Consider the following 20968-nt stretch of genomic DNA (forward strand, 5'->3'; position numbering starts at 1 on the left):
CGCCACGCATGGCGTCTTCAACTAGACATTTCGAACAGAAGATACAAAACATATCAGAGAAGCAGCGCGACTATGCACTTGGTATTGTAACAACCTCTGCACCACGAACATAGAGATCTTTTCTTAATCTGCACTCATACCGCGGATCTTCTGTAATAGAATCAGGTCGCGCAAGACAGGGAAAATTGGTGATCAATGGGAGAGGCCATCGTTTTGCAGTCGATGATGAAAGCTAGATAATGATCAGCAAGTGACCAACAGCGTTTTATCATTCTAAACCAGCGCCTTTCGACAACCAATCCTGAAAAGGCTGGGCCGCTTTAGACAAAAGCAATTATAAATATGCTGGTGAAAGCCTGTCGAGAAATTTCATGTGCCGTGTCCGCAAAAAAAAAAAAAAAAGACTGAGACAAGCAAGTCAAGCGTGCCACGTTAATGGCTGTGCTTTTCTCAAGTATGGCCGTCCGGCAGCCTAAAGAAGGACGGGGAATAGTGCAAGAAACGAATAATCTATAGATAAAAGTGATCACATAATAATGGTATGAGTAATGGATTGTAGAATAGCTGAAATAAGTTAATAATGCTAATTTAAAAATGCGGAATCAAAATCGCCCTGATTCAATTAAGAATTTTTGGACAGCGGGACAGACATCCCGCTGACAATGACCTAATGAGGAGGCTCCCAAGGATAGAATATTCGAATTAATGAAATCCAATCTAATCCGATTGAACACCGCTTTGATAATGTTTTTCTTCAGTAAATTGAAGCGGTTTGCATGATAAAAAATAATGTTCGACTGTTTCTTCCTGCTTTGCGAAACGAGCAAATAGGGGAAGGAGCCAGACTAGCTCATGCACATTTGTGTTTTCCTTCTTGCCGCACACACGTGTCGATATTGTGCGACGTGGAATTGAAAATCACAACGTGACAGTTTTCTTCGAAATCAAATATTTAGTGTAAAACAAGATTTGAAGCTCTCAAACCAAAGTGGTGTTCTTATTCGAACATATTAAATGCAGTAAAACATCAGTAAACGTAGATTCTAAACAAAACGCACACGCCAGCCTCCAACAAACAAAACGGTTAGCATTCGTTCACAACGCTTGCCACCGCACGGAAACGTATATTAAAAAGAATGTCACCAACTCAAGTCACCGCAACCAGTACTTTACGTAGTACACTTTTTCGCAAAGTAGATTCATTGTCTGAGGCACGTCGGAAGGTGTTCGTTCCCGGCGTTACTCGAACGACGACATCAGGAATTTTCAACTGCCATAACAACGAAACACTTCCAAGCGCACACGCAGTCACTAACAAATTGTCACAAATTTTCAGGATGCATATTGCTCAGCGAATATCTCACTATCGCTGCTGAGCAGATGCACTAGTTGGGACAGCGTCACCTCTCAAAGGGAGCTGCTGTCTGAGTTTCGCTGCCTCCTTTTTGCTCACAGTGTCGAAGTATCAGACTCCATAAGGCACCTCGTGAGTGTTAGCCGTGGTGTTACAGCGGTCGGCTGGGGCTGATCAAATCCAGAATCCAGTACACAAGGGCCAAGAGGCCACCGCCCAGGAGGTCTCCAAGAGCCGTCAGAAACGGTATGGCCGCGTTGTCCGGGTCCGTGCCGCGGCTCCAAAGAGCATACACAAGAACGCGGGCCACGTACAGCAGAATGCACACCTGGATGAAGGCTGCTGCTACGTATAACGCCACGAAAGGACCATGGAAGGCCTCGCCGTCGCCCTCCACACTGTCGATAACCGCCACAAATATGAGCTGACCTGGAACGAGCAGGAGCAACAGGAGGCGCGCTGTCCTCGCGTGAAGACAGCTACCGAAGAAGACAGCTATGGGTCCTACGCAGCGACTCTCGCCAGGTGGCAGGCTTGGCCGCTCGGTAGTGAGATGCAGGTACGTGGATATGCGGCTTGCCTGCACGGCCACTAGGTTTCCACCGACGCCGTTAATAACAGGCTGGTAGGCTGCAAGGCCTTTGTACCGGGTGCTGGCGATTTCCAGAATGTAGCCACCACCGCTGGAGACAACAATAGCAAAAAGGACCGGCAGCCACCCCTGACTTAAAACCTCGCGTGTGTAAGTGTTGCGGTAAGCCAGAAACGCCCACACCGGAGCCAGCAGCACTACTGCGCCCAGCAGTAAGCCTGACGCCCACTGATGATTTCGCAAGGGAACATGCAGCAATGTGGCGAAGCCAGCTAGCAGCGCCAATGTAATGACGTCACCCAGGGAGGCGGCCACAGGCGTGGCCACGTTGTCAGGGTTCATGCGCAGTCGCTGACACAGCACTATAACGAGTATCATCACGCTCGCGAGCACGATGCTAGCGAGCTCGGCCGTAAGCGCCGCGCTCGTGAAGAGGGTGAGAACGTGGCTCCAGTCCAGGTAGCCTTCTGTGGCGAGTGATTTGATGACGGCGAGCAGGGCAGCTACTAGCCCCGCCACGATTGCCTGACACTGGATGAGGGCGAGATTTCCCGCCGCGATGCTGAGCAACGCTGACCGGCTAGCCGCGTTCCCGAGGTTTGCCAGTGTGGACATACGGCAAGCCAAAGTCATTTCGAGATTTCCCTTGAGACCCAGCAGCGGAGGCACCATAACCATTAGCTCCGGGATTTGCTTGAATGCGTCCAAGTCCTTGGCTTTATTGAGTAGCACGCCGGCAGCCACCATGCCGAGACCGGCCAGCATGAAAGGAACGAACACTTGCACGAGGATCTCTGTCGGCGTCTCAGCCACGTCTTCGTCCTTGGTTTCTTCAGGCATCGGCTTGTTCGGAGGAACGGGCGATGACTCCTCCCGGATGGTAGCTCCGACATTTCCCTCCTCGGCGTCCCCGATGATGGGGCGAACGGGCAGGTCTTGGATGACATCGTAGAGGGATCCGCGGGGACAAAATCGCAGCCGCCGCGAGTTCCGTCTTCGTGTGGCATCGTATTCGGGGTGCAGGCCCGCGGACACGGTGCGTAGCCGTTGAGGGACGCGCGGTGGACGAAGCATGGTAGTCTCGACCACGGTGAGTGAGCGCTGGATGGCCGGGCGGGCCCTCTCTGCAACGCTGGAAGGCACGAAGCCCTTTGTACTCGTAGAATCGACAACGTTAGAAAGGTCCTCCGACGAATCTGAGGCTTCGTAGGCTTCATTACAGAAGCCGTTACGATGGGCGCCGTTGGGAGAAACTCTGGTACGATTGGCGCTGCCATATGTGACATTGGAGACAGCATCTCCGACGTTAGTTGACTGCTTGCTGTTAGGGTCGCGCACAATTTCGCCGTGTTCGTTGGTCATTATTCTGCCGGCTCAGAAAGCACGCGCCGTTCCGTTGTGCGATGACTGGCGGCGTAAGGAAAGTCGCGCACACCTCGATGCCGCCGCTGGTTAGCCAATCGGCAGATGCGCTGCGCTTGCTGGTGTGGCTGCTGCTGCAGCAGCACAACAGGCGAAGTGATCGCGGTGGTGGTCTGTCCAAGGGGCCCAGTGCGTATGCTAACGTCAACCTGTAGTTGACGGAGATGAACGGCACAGCGGGAGTAAACTTTTTCATAGAGCTCAAAACACTCACGCTAACAACACGGCAGTACAGGCGCACTCCTACTGGGACGGCGAGTTGCAAACGGCAAAGGCGCGACTAGCCGATGCTCGATGCTGGAACGCTTTCGGCGGCAGGACGTTGTGGACGACGCACGTGTTGATCGCTGTCGGAGCTGTCGAGTACATGGCGTAATCGTATCATCGCTGTGCGATAAGGATGAATGAAGTGGTCGCTGTGCTGCCGTAAGTGCGACAGGAGGCGCTCTATCGGGCCAAGCCAGGCAAGCTGCGCATACTGATTACCCGGGAAGGCCCCACGCTTGACTCACAGAAAAGAATTCCTAGAGACAACAATCGGTGCAGTGTGGCGTCCCCGAATACGACACGCTCGCGAGTACGCCTACTGATCCTGTCTAGCGACACTGATGCACGCATGAAAAATAGGAGTCAAATAAAATTAGCTTCAGGGGCAATGCTTTACTATTTTTTGCTTTACTAATAAGCGAATGGCCCAGTAAGCGTCCGTGTTACCTTACGGACGCTTAGTGGGCCCTTGGCTGATTCGCAAAAGCATAAATTATGGCGTAGTGTAAACTTCACAACTGTACTTGCAGCAGGAATGCTAGGATAGTGTGAAACGGCCAAAATTACGCGCACAATCGGTTTCCGTGCGGCACGGTTTGGCATCCACCGAGAACCGACGCAAGGCTAGCAATTGAGAAGGCGATGGGCACGGCCGGGCCCACATTACGCGTTCGCTTTCTACTCTTGAAGGCGAAGTTCAAGCGTCCTCGAAGTGTTTTTACCTGGCCTGAACACGTGCACTATATAGTGAAATTGTTTCGTGAGATATTGGAATTCCTTATCTGTGAGACGCAAGGAAAGTTCGCTTACATAATTTAGTAAATACGTTCTTTTAATCAACTTCAGTTGCAAGTCCAGCCCTTTTGATGCATGACGCCTTGCATCAAAAGGCTGCGTCGGAGGCAGAAGTGCATGTTGTGGGACCGAGGTGAAACGAGCAGACTACACGAGCGAAGAAAATGTGGCGTCGCATGTGTGGTAACTGTTGCCGCGTCAAATAGTGCAGTTGTTAAAGTTACACGCCCCTCTCTCTGTATACGCCGCTTCATACATTAGGTGCAACACTGTGGAAGCTGCGCGAGAAGTTCGGTCAGCAAAATGTGTAAGTCCGCGCGCGTCTCGCGCTTGGATTTCGCCGTTGCAGAATGTGGCCTCCGCGATTGGCTCCGGCTGCGCGATACCGGAATTACTCGCTCAGGCCACGCAAACAAAGAGACCCTAAGCGATCCAGAACAACCAATTGACATCAGTATAAATTAAGCTGTTTATCTCTAAGACCTAAAGCATCTTTATTTATTACTCGTATAAAAAAGACAAAAATTCACAATACGGGTGGTAAAATCATTGAACTATTCCTTGGCGCGAACGCGTCTGTACCGCAAGAATCTCACTGGCTTCCACAGCGTTGCAGCTGATGTATTAAACGGAGCATGATAAGCGCCAATGAAAAAAAAAAAGAAAACGTGCCTTAAAAAAAATTCTGCTTCTGCCCGACTGTAAACAACATCTGCAGCTGCGCGCTTCATTATTGATAAATAGCGCCAAGTATGCAGGCATAGAAAAAGAAGGGTGAAAAACAGGACGGTGGGCTGCTGTCCGGCCGTTCACTCGCCCCGGAGTTTCCTTTCCATTTTCGCTGTCGGCGTATACTTGGCGCTGTTTATCGGTATCGCTATCGCACCCACCAACTCGTACAGCTGTCCCTAGTTCTGCCTGCGCATTTGTGTAAAGCGTGCGCGTAAGCATTAGTGAGCGCCATGGTGGAGAGAAGTTTGGCCTTCACTGCTGCGTGCTGGGCTTTTCGCTTTCACGGCTTCCAAAAGAGCACTGAAGCAATTACCTTTGAAAACACGGCGGCTGCCTGAGGATGTTTCGTGGGAAGTGGTTATTTCGAAGTATACGCTGTCAGGCACGCGGAACTTAGCCACCGTCAAAGGCCATGTAGTTGGTGGGGATAGTTCCATGCGAGAATTTCACCCAATGGCAGGGCGATCCGAGATAGGCGACAAGAACAATTTTATATTAGCTGCGTGGGAAGCATAACTGCAAGTGCGTGTAGGCGGTGTAGGCCTGTAACTGTGTGTCACAAGTGGGGGCTCCGGAATAAACATGCCATTACAATTTGCTCCATTAGGGAGGTCAGCGCCTAGGAACCCCACTGCTCCCACGTTCTAGACAGCCATCTAAATCACAAATCCAACTTGCCCTTGTTTCTAAATGTCTACGGTTAAAAACCGCGGAGTGTTTCAACGTTTCACCCAGTTTTTTGTGTAACGCTGAAATATTGAAATGACACGTTAATTCTGTTTTGTACGCTTGTACCGTCCAGTGAGGCTTCGTGCAACCACTGCCCTTTGTCATGGTTCCAAAGCAATAAAGCGGCATCGCTTCTCTAGCAAATCGTGTGGACCGTGTAATTAATTTTGCGTATTTGTATCAAAATACGCACGTTTTGTTTAGTCACGAGACATCTCGCGTCTCTTTGCCGGAAATGCAAGTTTAAGAGGGTACAGGTCAGATGATCGTTTATAAAGACAGCTCGAAATTGTGTGCAAGTTCACATTTTACTAATCAACGAAATGTTTCAGAACCTAAATAACAGACAATAAAACACCAACAGCGCGCGATCATGTAGATCTATTACATGTTTGTAAAGAACGGTAGGCACCGCCGATTAATCTGGCACTTTTAGCGACGTCGCAGCGCGTGTCTTCACCAAGTGCTGGTCTAAGCCTTCTATGGTCACGCGTTAATAACTGGTGCAGCAGCTGCAAACGTTGCCTCCGAGAAGCGCGCGTTAGGGCGCCTCCAGCGCGCTTAGAAGTGGCGGCCACCCCAGTGGAAGTTCCAGTGGCTCTAAGAAGGACTCTTAAATGAACATATTAAAGTTATGTGAACATGCAACTCTAAATCTGAGAACCTTATCCGAATACCAGGCATCATAACGCCATGAATATACCTGATTTGCGAACTATCCTAGCGTTTGTGTGGTCTAGATCACACGTATGCCTTTGAATTTGTTAACTAACGCAGGAACAACTCACGGACTCTAGTGAGATGCTCTTAACTACGTATGAAAATGCGCGGAATACAGATAAAGATGTATGAACTAGTCCCTGAAGGTTACGCTAAATATTTGCACTTAATCAAATGTGTCGGGTTAGTTATTTACTCAAACGAGAAGGGCGACCTCGGGGACACTCTCCTCAGTGTAAATACAGCTGCGATAACGCATTGAACAAACACCTCGTGCCGTGGACAAGGCTTTTATACACCTGTCAGGCTCGCCAACCGCTGGTTGCGGCTCTCCCCGTACGCTCAAGTCCTCACCGCGATCTGTCTGTGGAGTCTGACAGGCAGTGAAACCTCTTGAAGCACAGCGAAAGTCGCTTCCTAGGTACTTGTGTCAAATGTGCCACCGCTGCTGCGTACAAGTTTTTGACAGCATCGCGAAAACAGTTGTTTTTTGAGAACACAGCTGCAACTGTAGTTCGCGCAAGTACAACAAAATCGCTCTAACGCGCCCAGGGCGTCTGCAGTTTAATAAACAGTGACAACAACGATGTATTCTCTGCATGCCAGAATGCCACGCTGTTCCAGCGCTAACATATGCTGTCACGTTATGTGTAACGGAAACCTGTAGCTAGTGGTACAGCAGACCGTCAGGCAATAGCACCTCATCGTCTTTGTCGCGATCTCGTCCTCATCTTCTTTACCACAGCCGCGCATAAAAGCCTGTCAGCAATGATACTGGTGAATCTTACACTCGCGGTATTACCCTCCTTCCTGAGACAATCGTCCCGACGCCACATTGTGATAGCGAGAAAGAACCCACATACACACATAAAAAAAACCTTAACGCCGACCAAAGGGTGTTATTAAAGTATTTACATAATAACGTTTCGGTTTCCACACGAAACCTGTTCACTCTGAGTGAACAGGGCTTCCGTGTGGAAACCGAAACGGTATTATATTTATACTTTGACAACACCTTGGTTTTTATTTCTACGGGATGCCATTACATCCCGACCAAACGAGGCTTCGTCCAATTATCGACTTCAGACACACACAAGCGCATACTATGTAACGTTGAAGATGGTAGCATGGTTTCAATCATGAAAACATGGACCATGTCTGCCTGCTGTGAATGACGGGATCGACGAGCTGTATCTTCGGGAAGAACGTCGTAGTTCACTTCGCTGAGATGGCGGAAAACGCTATAGGGACAACAGTAGCGGTGCAATAACTTTTTTTCGACCAGCCCTGTTGGCAAATGGGAATCCACAGCCATACTTGATCAACGGGTTGGTAAATAACCTCGCGATGACGAGCATTGTACCGCTGGGAGTCGACACACTGCTGGTTATTCATTCGCTCGACTGCAAGCTTGCGAGATGCGTCGACGAGTCGGATAAATTCGTTCGCGTCGACATTAATGTCACACATATCGGGTAGGAGCATGGTATCCATCCAGCACTGTAGTGACCTCCCTGCCGTGGAGCAACAGGAAAGGTGTGAACCCAGTAATTTCTTGAACAGTACTCTTGTAAGCGAACGTGATGTATGTAGAACATCATCCCAGTGTTTGTGGTCTAGGTCAACGTACATGGATAGCATGTCGGCGATCGTATTGTTAAGCCTCTCTGTAAGGCCGTTGCTTAATGGATGGTATGCAGCCGTTTGTCGATGAGCGGTCGCCCTAAACTGCATGACGCCTTGCATCATTTGGGCAGTAAAAGCTATTCCACGATCGATTAATACAACTGCTGGCGCTCCATGGTGGAGAACGATGTTCTTCATGAAAAAGTTCGCAATCTCACTTGCGGTACCTCGTTGTAACGCTTTAGTTTCGCAGTATCGCGTCCTGTAATCAGTGGCGACTACGATCCAGCGGTTGCCATCGTGAGACTTGGGGAAAGGTTCGAGCAGGCGCATGCCAATTTGTTGGAACGGCTGTGTTGGAGGAGCAACAAGCCTGAGCAAACCGGCTGGGCGCAGATGTGGCGCTTTACGGCGCTGGCATTTGCGACACGCCGTTTTTACGCAATGCTTGACATGCTGAGTAAGGTAGAGTTAACGAATCCGGGCAAGCGTACGCGTAAATCCCAAGTGGCCGGACGAAGGCTCATCGTGACAGGCTGATAAAATATCCGCACTTAGCGCTGATGGAACGACGAGCAAATGTTCAGTCGCGTATGGGTTGAAGTTTTTTTTTATAAAGGATATTGCTGCGAACGCGGAACGATGATTGAGAACGCGCAAATGCCACTGGAGGGCGCGAACTGGGCGGCCTTCAAGATATTCGATAAATTGTCGAAGCTCGGAATCGTTCCTCTGCTGTTGAGCCACGTCAGATGCACCGATAGCGCAAAGAAAACGACCGTCGATATCGTCATCACTTGATGTCGTTGTAAGGGGAACGCGCGAAAGGGAATCCAGGTCAGTGTGCCTCCGGCCACACTTGTAAACGATTGTTAAGTCGAATTCTTGAAGACGTGTGCTCCAGCTGGCTAGACGACCTGAAGGGTCTTTGAGATTCGCCAGCCGACAGAGGGCATAATGATCTGTAACAACACTGGACGGGCGGATATACAGATACAGTCGGAACCAATTTGCTTCCGCAGATGATAAAAGCCGGCTAGCATAAGCAATAGCTGGTTCGACGCTGTCTTGCCTCTGGACGAGGTCTGCACCAAGCCCTATATTACTGGCATCTACGTGCAGTTCAGTGTCGGCATCTTCGTCGAAGGGTCCGAGAAAGGGCTGAGTCTGGAGGCGCTGCTGAAGCTCGGAGAAAGCGTTTCTTTGCTCGGGGCCCCACACAAAAGAACCATCTTTCGTGATACGGGTCAGTGGTTCGGCTATAATTGAAAAATGTAAACTCTAATGCAGTCTAATTTAAACGTGGTATTTATGGCTCCGCTCAAGGCTTATGCAAAAAAAAAAAATGTGGTTCGGGACATTGCACCGACAAGCTCTTCACAAAACTAATCGTTGTTAGATAAAAGAGTGTGCGTCAACCGCTTAACAGCGGCGGGTCTGCCTACTGTTTGGGCAGACGGGCCAAACAGCGGGCATTGTTATTGTCCGGCGTGGGCAGACCCGCCGCTGTTTCAATAACACATTATTCTATCACAAAGCTGCTTTGAGAGGATATACACGTTCTGGTTTATCGCTGCATTGTAAGGAACGCGAAACGATAATCCCCACAAGTGTCGCTGTATTGCTTCATTTCCGGCCTTGTGCCTATGAGAAATGAAAACACGGCAGTGAGTGGAAGATAACCGCCTTTCAGGAGAGAAGAGATCCTCTTTCAGCAAGACACACTACAGCCTTATTTTCAGCAAGCAACTTTTGCTAAAACTATGGCATTTCAAAGCAGTTTTTTTTTTCCGAGAATGATAGCGGACTGCAGGATATTTCCAGATTCGATAACAGCGTCGCAAAATTTCGTTGAATCAATGGAAGAACCTGTCTTCTATTAGATTCGAGTTTTCTTTTTGCTGCTGATCTCAGGCTTGCTTGACTGACTAAACTGTAGTGTGTTAATAATTATTCTGCAATTACTGTGTCGTTATTGAATATCTGCCCATTGCACCATTGTATATACCAAGCTACCATTGTCACAACAACGTGTACTGCCGTTCCTGCGTGGGGTCTGCCGGAATTTCTCAGTGAAGAATCGTGGCGGCTCATGCGCAAGAAAACCTTATTCAAGGTCTCTGCGTGGCAGCGCTGCTAGGGTTGTATATGTTGCCTCTTCTTTACTACCGGCCAATTTTCTGCCGGACCACTCACCGTTCGTTGTTGTGGCTGCCTGTACGACGAACGTGGCTCTGATGTTACTCCGAAAAAGTCACTAGCCGCAGCTAGGCGCTTGTTGATGTATGTAGATATATCGCTCGCTCTTCGTGCAGGGTGCTGCACACAGTTTTCATCCAAAGGGCCACTAAAGAGGAAATATGTTTTAATAGCAAAGTTGTTTGAGCTGTCGGTATCTTGTGCTCTGTCGTAGGAAACTACCACCATCATGAACAGGCACGCGCTTACTTTATGAAACGGTACGCACTCTCTTCGTTCTCTTTACAGCGAAACTGCTTAAAGGGGAACGCCGGTGCATTTCCGACCATACTGAGATAATGCTGTCTTCAAATAGTATTAACAGTTCTGTAAAAGCAAGGGTGGTTCAATTTGCTTAGAGACTCGTCAATATTTTTAAATAAGCAATAAACGATGAGTCGAAACCGAAACAGGGACCTGAGGTGCGCCATGCTGGGTATGCGATGACGTCACGAAGGACGCTACACGCCGCCATGGCTGGCCAGGTTGTAAACATAGCACACGCGCCTCATCTATCACGCGAAAAGCAAGCTGGCGATGTCATACGACGCTGAGTCAAGCTGTGGCAACCCGTCTCAACTTACCAGTGACGAGTTCAGCGATGATTGCAGCTACTATTTGAGCGCGGAAGCATCGTCTTTTGATTTCGACCCGCAGGCGCGTGAAGTAGCTGACGTGCCCCGCATCGATCTCCTCGTTGCTGAATATTGTGCGTGCTTAGTGTAACGCCCAATGTCAACGACGACTAACGCCCAATGCAGCTAACAAAGCCGAACAACTTTGCTCGCGTCGTCGCCGCCTGGTAGCAGAAAGCGCGCGCTGCAACCGTATGCTGGGCGAGGTGGGGTCGGAAAAGCGTAGGCACGTTACGTCACATACACAGGGTGGCCCGCGTTAACAGGCGTGATTCCGGAATTGGCTACCAATTTTAAAATTCATTTTCTAAAAAAACTATACGACTTACGGTTGTATAATTTGGCACATATCATCAGGGTGCCGAAGAGAACATATGCTGAAAGTGTAATTGAAATCGGTGAATATGGAAAAACCCCCAGAGTTCCCCTTTAAGCGATCGGCAACCTTGTGCTCCGTCGTGGACTGCTCCTTAGGTGGGCAAGCGCCGCAGGAATTGGGCAAGCCCCACTACCATGTACAGCAGGTGCGAGTGTGAAACGAAAACGAACACGTGAAAGAGAGAGAGAGAGATAGAAAATAGACAGACAGAAAGAGAGACAAAGAAAGCTATAGAAATACAGAGAAATAAAGCGTATAAAGTCATCAAAAGATAAAAACACTGAGAAGCATAGACAAAGAGGGAGAGAAACACGGAAAGAGATAGAAAGAAAGAGGAAGCGATAAATATATATAGAGAGAAATAAAAGGGGAAAGACATATAGAAAGAGCGAGAAGAGAAAGAAATAGATGGAGTGAGAAAGAAATAAATATAAAGGAAAAGGCTAAGGAAAGAGATACAAGAAACAGAGGGAAAGAGAAAGAAAGAGAAGAAGAAAGAAAGGAGGAATAAAGACAAACAAGGAAGGCCGGCCAGCTGCACTCTTACGTCAGGCTTGGCAATACCAGTCTGAAGCTGCCATTATTTTTTTCTTCTATTAGTAAAGTAGCCCTTCACAATACCGAGAGCACTGCTCTTGCAGCGAGAAGGCGCTTGGTAAGCGAGAAGAACCGCAAAAAGGAAATGCAGATGGTGACGCCACATTGAAATACTTGTACCAACTCGATCTGACGTCACAGATTTTGACGCCCTTTACTAGGGGGGCCTGCATAGTTTTTCTTCGTTAAAAATAAAGTACACTGTCCTCAGGAGGCGCAAGTTCAGGGAAGGACGGAAGCTTGAAGACGTGAAAAATAAGTGAACGCGGGATGTCGCTGGAGCCGATATTACGACAAGCGGACTTAATTTGTACCAAGTACCAATACTTAGCGTACCAAGTTTTTTTGCTCGGCCAATGTGGCCAAAACACACACACACACACACAAAAAACACTCTGAAAGCCTTGACGACATGCAGAAATTATGTGACACGAGATTTAAAAATGAAACCCTGACATTCGTTTTCTCCTCTATTAACAAACCTATCATTTATTTATTTATTATTTATTTGGTTAGAGTACATAGAAAACACGAAGACACAGCGGAAATAGGGAGGCAACAGGCTGACAACTGCCACTTAAAGGGGAACCACGCCTGCCTGCTCATTTGGGAAAGGGGAAACATAGGAGAAAGGAAGATAAGGGGAAAGAAAGAGGAAATAAAATAGGAAAGAAAGAAAAAAAAATATCACCCCCATCTTCCCACGGGGGGAACTCGAGTAAATGCGTCGCAGAGTGGTGGGAGTATCGCGTGAATGTTGCGTAATTGGGTTTCGTAGAAGCGTCGCGCTGCCCGAGTGATGGATCCGCTGCTCGACGTTCACGAACGGTTGCTGCTTCTCGAGCACGACGTTCAGGATCCACAGCCCGTCGTTGCCGTTTCGCAGCTGCTTCTCGTTCCCCGAGTGAAGGATCCGCAGCCCGTCGTTGCCGTCTCGCAGCAGCTTCTCGTGCACGAATTTCCGGGTCCGCAGCTGGCTTCAAACGCTTGCGTGTAGCCTCGTATGCTCGTCCCTTCGCAGCCTTGTCTTCTGCGTTGATTGCTGTTGTTGACGCTGACGACGGTGAGGGTGGGGTAACGTTGCCTTCAACGAGTGGTGGGACGTTGATTGAAGGTACTGTTGCTTCCATCGCATCTACTCGAGTCAAGCAAAGCGTCAAGTCAAGCGAAAGCCAAGTAAAGACGCCCTTGACTGAATTCCGAACGCGTGCTCCGCCGCTTATTACACACCGCCCGCGTTGGATCCAGAGGAGGGAGGGACGGAGAGGAGGGAGGGAGAGGAGAGGCTTGCTGCCGGCACGAGACGAGCCGAGCATGCGCAGTGGCGGTGCGGACGGCTGCTGACGCCGCAGGTGCGACTAAGAAATGCACGGTATTTAAAAAAAAATGACACAGACGTAAACACGAATAAGTGGTCGCATGGAAAAATGTCTATAAGCACGAGACCAAATCAGTATTTTTCAAGAAATAAGTAGGGCTCGATGGGCCTGGTCACGCCGAGCTGCACAACCTCCCAGGAACAGGCAATCATCAATGTTCGCACACTTAAGTCCAATAAGTACATATTCCTTGATAAGCAGTGCTCGCTGCATAACGAATGCGGTAAACTAAAAAAATTACAGCATATCCACGGGTGAATGATGAAGAGCTTGGGCGAAGCTCCTGAAGCAATCATGTGTACACCGTGAAATGTTCAGTGGTTTCGCCCAGCAGTAATCAAAGCGGTACGCCGCTTTGAATATTTTTCCTTTTTCCGTTTTTGCTTCTTTTTATTTTTCTACTTTTTATTTTTATACTTATTTATTTTTATTTTTTATTTTTTGTGTTTTTTAATTTTTATTTTTCGTTTGTTTTTTTATTTTTTAATTTATTTTTTTCCATCTCTATGGGACAGTGCCATCTATTATACTGTTCGGGAGATACTGCCGCGGTTACGCCTGACATGGGACAAGGTTAGACTAAGAGGAGCTACGCCCGTAAAAATTATGTGCTCTAGTGTCTCACAGGAGCCACACGACGTACCTGACGGACTGTCTACAGGACCTTGTTGGTATAATCGTTCGCGCAGTAATACAGAGCCAACTCTTAGCTTATATAAGAGAGCTCTGTCACGACGACGCAATCTACGACCATGAATACGGGGAGGGCTACACGTTGCTACACGTTGATCATGCTGAAATTAATTACAGTCGTGTTTTCAAAGAATGGTTTATTTGTTTAAATTGATACGTTGGTTAACTTTACTTTGCCTTAAAGTTGCGAACGGCGATGTTAACCTATTACCACGTGTTACCACGTGCTACTTTTTTAAAAATTTGCATGTGAAAAAAATAACAACAACAAAAGAAACATTGGAAGGTAGGCTGCATAAGTGCCGGCTGTCCCATCAACATGATAGTAGTATTGAAGAAACACACAAAAGCAAGGAAAACTAGAACAAAACAAAGAATAAGAAAAGAGAATAATAATGAGAACTATGTACAAATACGATATGTGCAGTATAAAGAATTAGCAGAGTCTAAGGACAGAGTCCAATACATAGAGGGTGGTCACATTGACTGCCGTGGATGGTCTCTGTATAAATAGCTTTCTTTATGCATTTACATATAACATGACTATTCATTATTCACACAATACATGAAAGGGAGCAATAATGACGATTACAAACAGTTCATTAAATTTCTGTCCATACTTGTGGCTTAGGCTATAGGACATCGAAAGTGGCTCTTTGGTGACGAGCAACCTTTATTGATTAGCTAACTACTTCAGAACGAAGCATTGTACGCAGAGAAGGTCTTCAGGGAGGCTACCGGTCGTGCGGAGTAGTAGTTCGCTGGCCTAAGTAGGAAAGTAGAAGTAAAGACTTGCCGAAGCACGCACGTGGTCGGCTTATGTACGAATAACCTTCCTTCGGAGACGCTGATAGTGGCGTTGCAGGGACGCTATAAAAGTGCAGGCTTAATTTTTAAAACATCCATTTTACAGGCGATGTTGTGACTTGCACCAACGCAGACGATCAAAACAACAACGCACTCAAGAAGTCATTTTTTATTCAGCTTGAACAGCCCACGAAAACCCCCAACCTTTATCACATCAACGAGCTTTGGGAGAGAGCCTTGGACTGTTCCAAGCTCGTGGATCAGCTGAGGCTGGTCGCGAGGGCCTAGGATGCGGCCCGAGCCTCTTCTTAGCTGTATCCTGAAATAAAGACGTTTATTCTTGCTCTCACTACTCCACCCAACCGTGGATGTAATTGTGCTGCTGAGCCTGCATACCGTAAAATCCCGAAAAAGGTCCCCTCTCTACCTGAGCAAGCGCCCCCTTCTCCTTTTCGGGAAATTTGAAATATGCGCCAATGATCGAGCAAGCACTACCCCCTCCCCCAGCGTAAAAAGAGGGGGTGGGTGGTGCTAGAGATTTTACAGTTGTAGTACACGGTGTACAATGATGTTAGGCATGTCACGCTGATGTGAATTTGCGTCGTGTTCGGGAAACCAATATGAAAGGTGTTTGATTTAGTCGCGAAGTGCCGAGGTCGGTAACAATCACCAGAGTGGTTGCCGATATTCGATAACTTGGTAAAGGTAAGATGATCTTAGCGTGGCCAAGTCATCGAAAAGCTAGGCCAACTTGCGTTTTAACTGCGCACTCTGCCTATCACACTTTATTATGTGGAAAAAAGTAAAAAAAAAGGCCGTCGTAGTGTGATGGTTCTCGCATCAGAAAACACTGGGTTAGATTCTCATCCCAACACCATTTTCCGGCATTTCGTGAGTGATGGACAGCAGCTTGCGAGAGCACGCCAACAATGTGCGAAACGGCGATGCGGGCCATCTTAGCCTCCACTGCAGAAACTGCGGCTGCAAGCCCCATGCAGTACTCGCAATGCCACGTCGTAGCAAGGAGCGCTGAGCAATTGACACGAGAGCTAATAGAAGCGGCGAATATGGCTAAATTGGGGGACACGTGCGTGAGCGCACAATCGGTTGATTTAAGGAAAGAAAAAGAATAAGTTATCTTAATTACAAGCCGGGAAATTTTCGGCGGAAAGGCCAGTAAGAACTGTCTCTGAATCTTACAGTTTTTCGTGGCCTTTTATTTTGCGCTCACCAACGTATGCGGTGTTAAATGTCACATGTGCGGCTGTACAGGCTTTTGATCAGCCCCATATATATGAGTGTGAAGCTATAAAAAAATTGGCCTTGTATCTGCGTGCTTCCCTGCAAATATCGTCGAAAGACGATAGTCTTCTGCCGGCCGTACTACATGAGTCTTCCTCCTCTATGTTGAATCGCCGCATCTGGCTCATGGCGTCGCATTTGCAGCGCAGACCAAAAAACACTAGCATTTTCAGCGCAGCCTAAGAAACACTAAGGTCTTTAGAATAACGTATCTATGTATTTTCTAGTAAAGGAACATAGCTCCTAATACTTACGTATTGATTTTGCGCCTCAGATATGCGTAACATTTGCTTTTTGATCGACAATGTTCACAAGTATGAACGGCGCCACCAGATCAAGATGGCTGGCCGTTCAGCAAGTGGTGAAACTTTGGCCGGATGACTGAATCGGGTGACAGACAGACAAACAGAAAGACAGACCAAAATTTCTGCGTTTAAGTTCCCTTAGAAAGACTATCCTCTTTAATAAATCTGTTGCAAGATACCGCCTGTCTTCGTCGACTATCACTCAATCCGCGCAGGCCTTCCGCTTTTTACACCGCAGATATGAAGGCTGTTGACAAAAATTTTATTGGAGTTACTAAACAGTCTATCAACTTCTTCTTTCTTTCATTTAGACTCTTTTATAATGCACTTTCTATATCTAATCTTTTATTCATTTTTATTCGAAATTAGTGTTTTGCGGTGAGTAGAACAATGAAATGGGCTTAGAAGTGCCAGGTGTGCGTATCCGTAGATTGTTTCGCCATTCAACAGGAAAATGCCAACATGTTGATAGTAAATAAAAGCGCGCCGACTATTGTGTATATCACTGTCTGGCCGTCGACGTATCGCTTATCACTTAGGTGCAGCGCACTCACGTCTATATAGCGACACTTATGACGTAGCTCTGACGTTGATGCGAAGGCAGCGCTGGACGTCGTGGCCGATAGCCTTCTTTTTGCGATAAGCATGCGGTCTTCGTTCTTTATAAACACTACTGAGAACGCTCAACTCCGGACACGCAAGCGCGAAGTGACACTTCCGTCGTTGTGATGAAACGGTGCAAGAAATAGCACAAACAAGAAAATAACGTGGCTCGATGCTCGTGAGCTGCGCGAATTCACCCTGCCTTGCAGCGCTCGCATGAACAAAAAAAAAAGAAAGTTCCACTTTAAAAGGAGATATAAGCTTGCGCCTTCAAGTCGTCTAATTAGGATGAGGGACGCCGGTAATCTATTTCTCTTGCAAAATCCTCAAGCTTCCTATGCAGAAGCTCAGACAAAGAACACATATAAGGAAACGAAATTAATCACCCTATAATATATTTTGTGTATTTACTACTTGATTCATTCGCAATAATAATTGTTGGTGTTTGACCCCCGAGAACCACGATATGATTATGAGCGACGCCGCAGTAAGAGGCTCCGGAAATTTCGACCGCATGGGGTTATTCAATGCGCACCTAAATCTAAGTACACTGGCCACGAGCATTTACGCCTCCATCGAAAATGTGGCCGCCGCGGCCGGGATATTCATTCATTCATTACGCATTTAGACAGCAACGAGATCAAACCCATTTAGTGTGGAGAACTGAAGAGAGATTGGCCTTGAGAGCATGTCGCTATATAACCTGCTACTACTCACCGGTGTAAGTGGGAAAAATACATGAAGAATCACATTAGGGGTCTGTCTATGTGATGTTGACGTTACCATATTACATGATCATGACGTCACATAAAGGGATGTCACACGATGGCGTCGTCATATGACATCGTCGTTTCGTCAAAGGTAGGCCGATCACGGATGCCGAGAGAAACCAGGTGACGTGCAGATAGCTTGCAATGCCTCAGACGCTGGAGGCATGTTTTAGACCGTGAGCAGAACCACGCAATATTATGCGTGCCTTCTTTTCCCGGTACACGGTGTGCTATATCTGTATCACTGGGGACAATTGCGCAGCCAACTTTCTCTCCAATGGCCCGCACAACAGCGGGGCCGCTCTCGCCTTCTGTCTTTGGGATGCCTTTTATTTCGACATTGTTAGTGCGAGAATACTGCTCAACATCAGCGAGCCGCTTCGAGAAGAGCCTGTAGTAATCTTTCAATGATTTGTTTTCGTTCCTCAACGGCTTATTTTCTTTCGCGAAAACTTCATTTCTGGTTTTTACTCACTCATAAAGTTCATTAAACGCCTGAAGGCTGTCTCGTATGGCCGCAACTACAGGACGAAGAGCAGCTATCTCCTTCGCCAGCTCACCATTTGTAGGCACAGTGACAAGATACAATAGCTACACAAAATGGCGGTTGCTGCAGTGGCTACGACATAGGAAAAAGAGAAAATGAAAAATAAAGGATTGGCAAAGCACCCACCTGCGCAGAGTTCAATGCGATAATTAGAAGTAGCCACGCTGCCACAACCACTGATGCCATACGATCGGCATTGTCCGGGAGTACGTGCCCCGCTAGGTGGAAGAAACGCAGACGTTGCAGGCGCAGAAAGGCAGTCCAAGCCGGCACAGCAAGTCAGCCACGAGAGCGAAGAAGCAAAAAAGACACGTGCACCAATTGATACACGCAAAAAACATACGGCGATCAGCCGGAGACAACAGTATCACTAGATCTGTACAGAGTTCAAGGCGTTAATTAGAAGCAGTCACGCTGCGAAACCACTGCTGCCAAATGATCAATGGTTGGCTGCCAAATGCAATGGTTTCGTACGCCTAGGAATCTGTCTCTAACCCTGTAATTCACCTTTTCCAGAGCGGTGGCGCGCCTCTAGCGGTGACTGCCAGAATCACGACTTGTGGCTCTCTCACCTTCCTCCGTCCGCGTTTCCCGGCTGTGAATGCGTGTTTGCGCGCTGGCGTGACTAGCCGTGTGTCGCATGGGAAGTGTAAAAGAAAAATAGGAGTGAACTTGTAGTGTGCTGTTCGGTCGTAAGTGCAGCGAAGCATGAGTAGCAGCTTTTCTGCGGACGAGTTGAAGAAATTTTTATGCTCAAGCGGCTCGTGGACTGCCGACCTGACCCATGTGCCGCCTGTGTGTGAGCGTGTTATTCAAGCACATTTCGGCGCGTCAACTAGCCGCGGGCTGCAAAAGGGCTGGAAATTTAAAGAAGAAAAGTATATTCGCCGGCTGGAATGCTGCACTACTGCAGCATTCTGGTCTGGAAACCTCGATGGTTCTCCTGCAAGTAGTGGGAAAAGAAAGTGTTCTTATATTGTTCAACATTTTCCCCCTTTGGTTGACAATCGCGGCAGCTTATCACACATGCAGAGAGATTACCTAGCTTTATATCCGGGCTAACCCAAGTAGTTGATGCTGAACTAAAACCATTCAGAGCATTTACATGAAACGTAAATAAGTGGGTCGAGTGGGTTTGTCGGGCAGAAATGTCTGTCGAGTTCATGTAAACGCTAGTCGGTCGGGCTGGGCCAGCCTGATTGCAGGGGTTAGGATGATCCAGCACGACTGACTAGCGTTTCCATGAACTCGACAGACATTCCTGCCCGACAAACGACCCAGCCGACCCGTTTACAGCATGCGTGTAAATGCGGATCGGTCGGGCCCGCCAGCGCCGAGGCTTTTGGAAACGGCAGCGGGGACCGGAAGCCCAGTTCGAATGTGCTGATGTCTCTGCTGGACACTGCGTGTCGTTTTTTCTAGAGTCGTCAGAAGCGAGTTCATGTAAACGCGGTCACATCGGGATCGGTCAGCCAGATTTCTGACTCGACTCGCTCACGACGTGAGCGGGTCAGTGGGGCGACGCGCAAAAGCTAGTGCAAGCGAGCAGGAGAGCCTCAAAAAAACATGGCGCCCGCATATTTCCCGTCGTACTCCGCGTGGCGCTCGCCGCGCATGCGTAGAGGACCCCCTTGGAAAAGGCGAATTGAGGCGGCAATCGTCGGGTTGATTCCAAGGGCCGACGTATCTCGCTGACACCAGGAAAGCACGGACAATTTAAGGGTAGGTCCATTTAGCACGCCAGTGAACGCCTGTTGGGGTCCAAAGACCGAGTCGGAGCGCCAAGTTAATAACACAAGAAAAATATGTTATCAGTGAAGGAGTACAAACATCACATAAACATGCACACTTGGCTGGTACAATCAAATAGACAGTAGTTTAACAAACAAGGGGAAACAATGGCTCACATGCGCTCAAATTCAAACACTCAAGATTGTTGCAGAACAGTTAAAGTCCTTTCATATTCACCGGCTTCACGAGTCTCTTCACGTAGGCTGTACTGCTGTCGAGTCGTTCCCCTTTGCAGTCGTTGATCACACTTCTCGGCGACACTCTTCAGAACCTTTCACAGCTACCACGGTTGCATCTCTCGACGCTTCATAGATCAACTGACCGCATTACATCGTAAAACAACACATCTTATCTGGCCGATCTAACCACACTCTCACTTGAACAATATAACTTCTTCACTCCACTGACTCACTCAGTAAAGTGAAGAAGTTCCGACGCCTACGCCGCTCGCTTATATAAGGTCGCTTCCGGGTTCGCGGAGCTTCGACATGCCCCATATGCTCACAACACAGTGAGAGCTTGAGGAAAGGGTGGGCTCTTTCTAGCACATTCGTCTTCGGTCGAACCCGGGTCCACGAAGCTTCGACATGACTCATCCGTGCGTAGCACAGCAAAACCTTGGGGAAAAGGGCGAGATTCTTCTCGCTGTCTCGTCTGCTGGGTCGGAGGCGCCGCGATGATGTCT

At 48.1% G+C, this 20968-nt stretch overlaps 1 protein-coding gene across 1 annotated transcript; it reads right to left on the bottom strand.

Moving 5' to 3' along the window:
• Nucleotides 1–969: 969 nt before the first annotated feature.
• On the bottom strand, nt 970–3726 carry LOC119373246 (solute carrier family 41 member 1). Its single transcript, XM_037643269.2, has one exon. The coding sequence runs from the start codon at nt 3306–3308 to the stop codon at nt 1506–1508; it is 1803 nt and encodes a 600-aa protein (XP_037499197.1). The 5' UTR covers nt 3309–3726; the 3' UTR covers nt 970–1505.
• Nucleotides 3727–20968: the final 17242 nt, after the last annotated feature.

This window comes from Rhipicephalus sanguineus, chromosome 11 (assembly GCF_013339695.2).
Source record: "Rhipicephalus sanguineus isolate Rsan-2018 chromosome 11, BIME_Rsan_1.4, whole genome shotgun sequence".
In the NCBI taxonomy this organism is placed as follows: Eukaryota; Metazoa; Arthropoda; class Arachnida; order Ixodida; family Ixodidae; genus Rhipicephalus; species Rhipicephalus sanguineus.

Coding starts and splice junctions, on each gene's coding strand:
- LOC119373246 (XM_037643269.2), bottom strand. CDS start 3,308: ATGACCAACGAACACGGCGAAATTGTGCGCGACCCTAACAGCAAGCAG.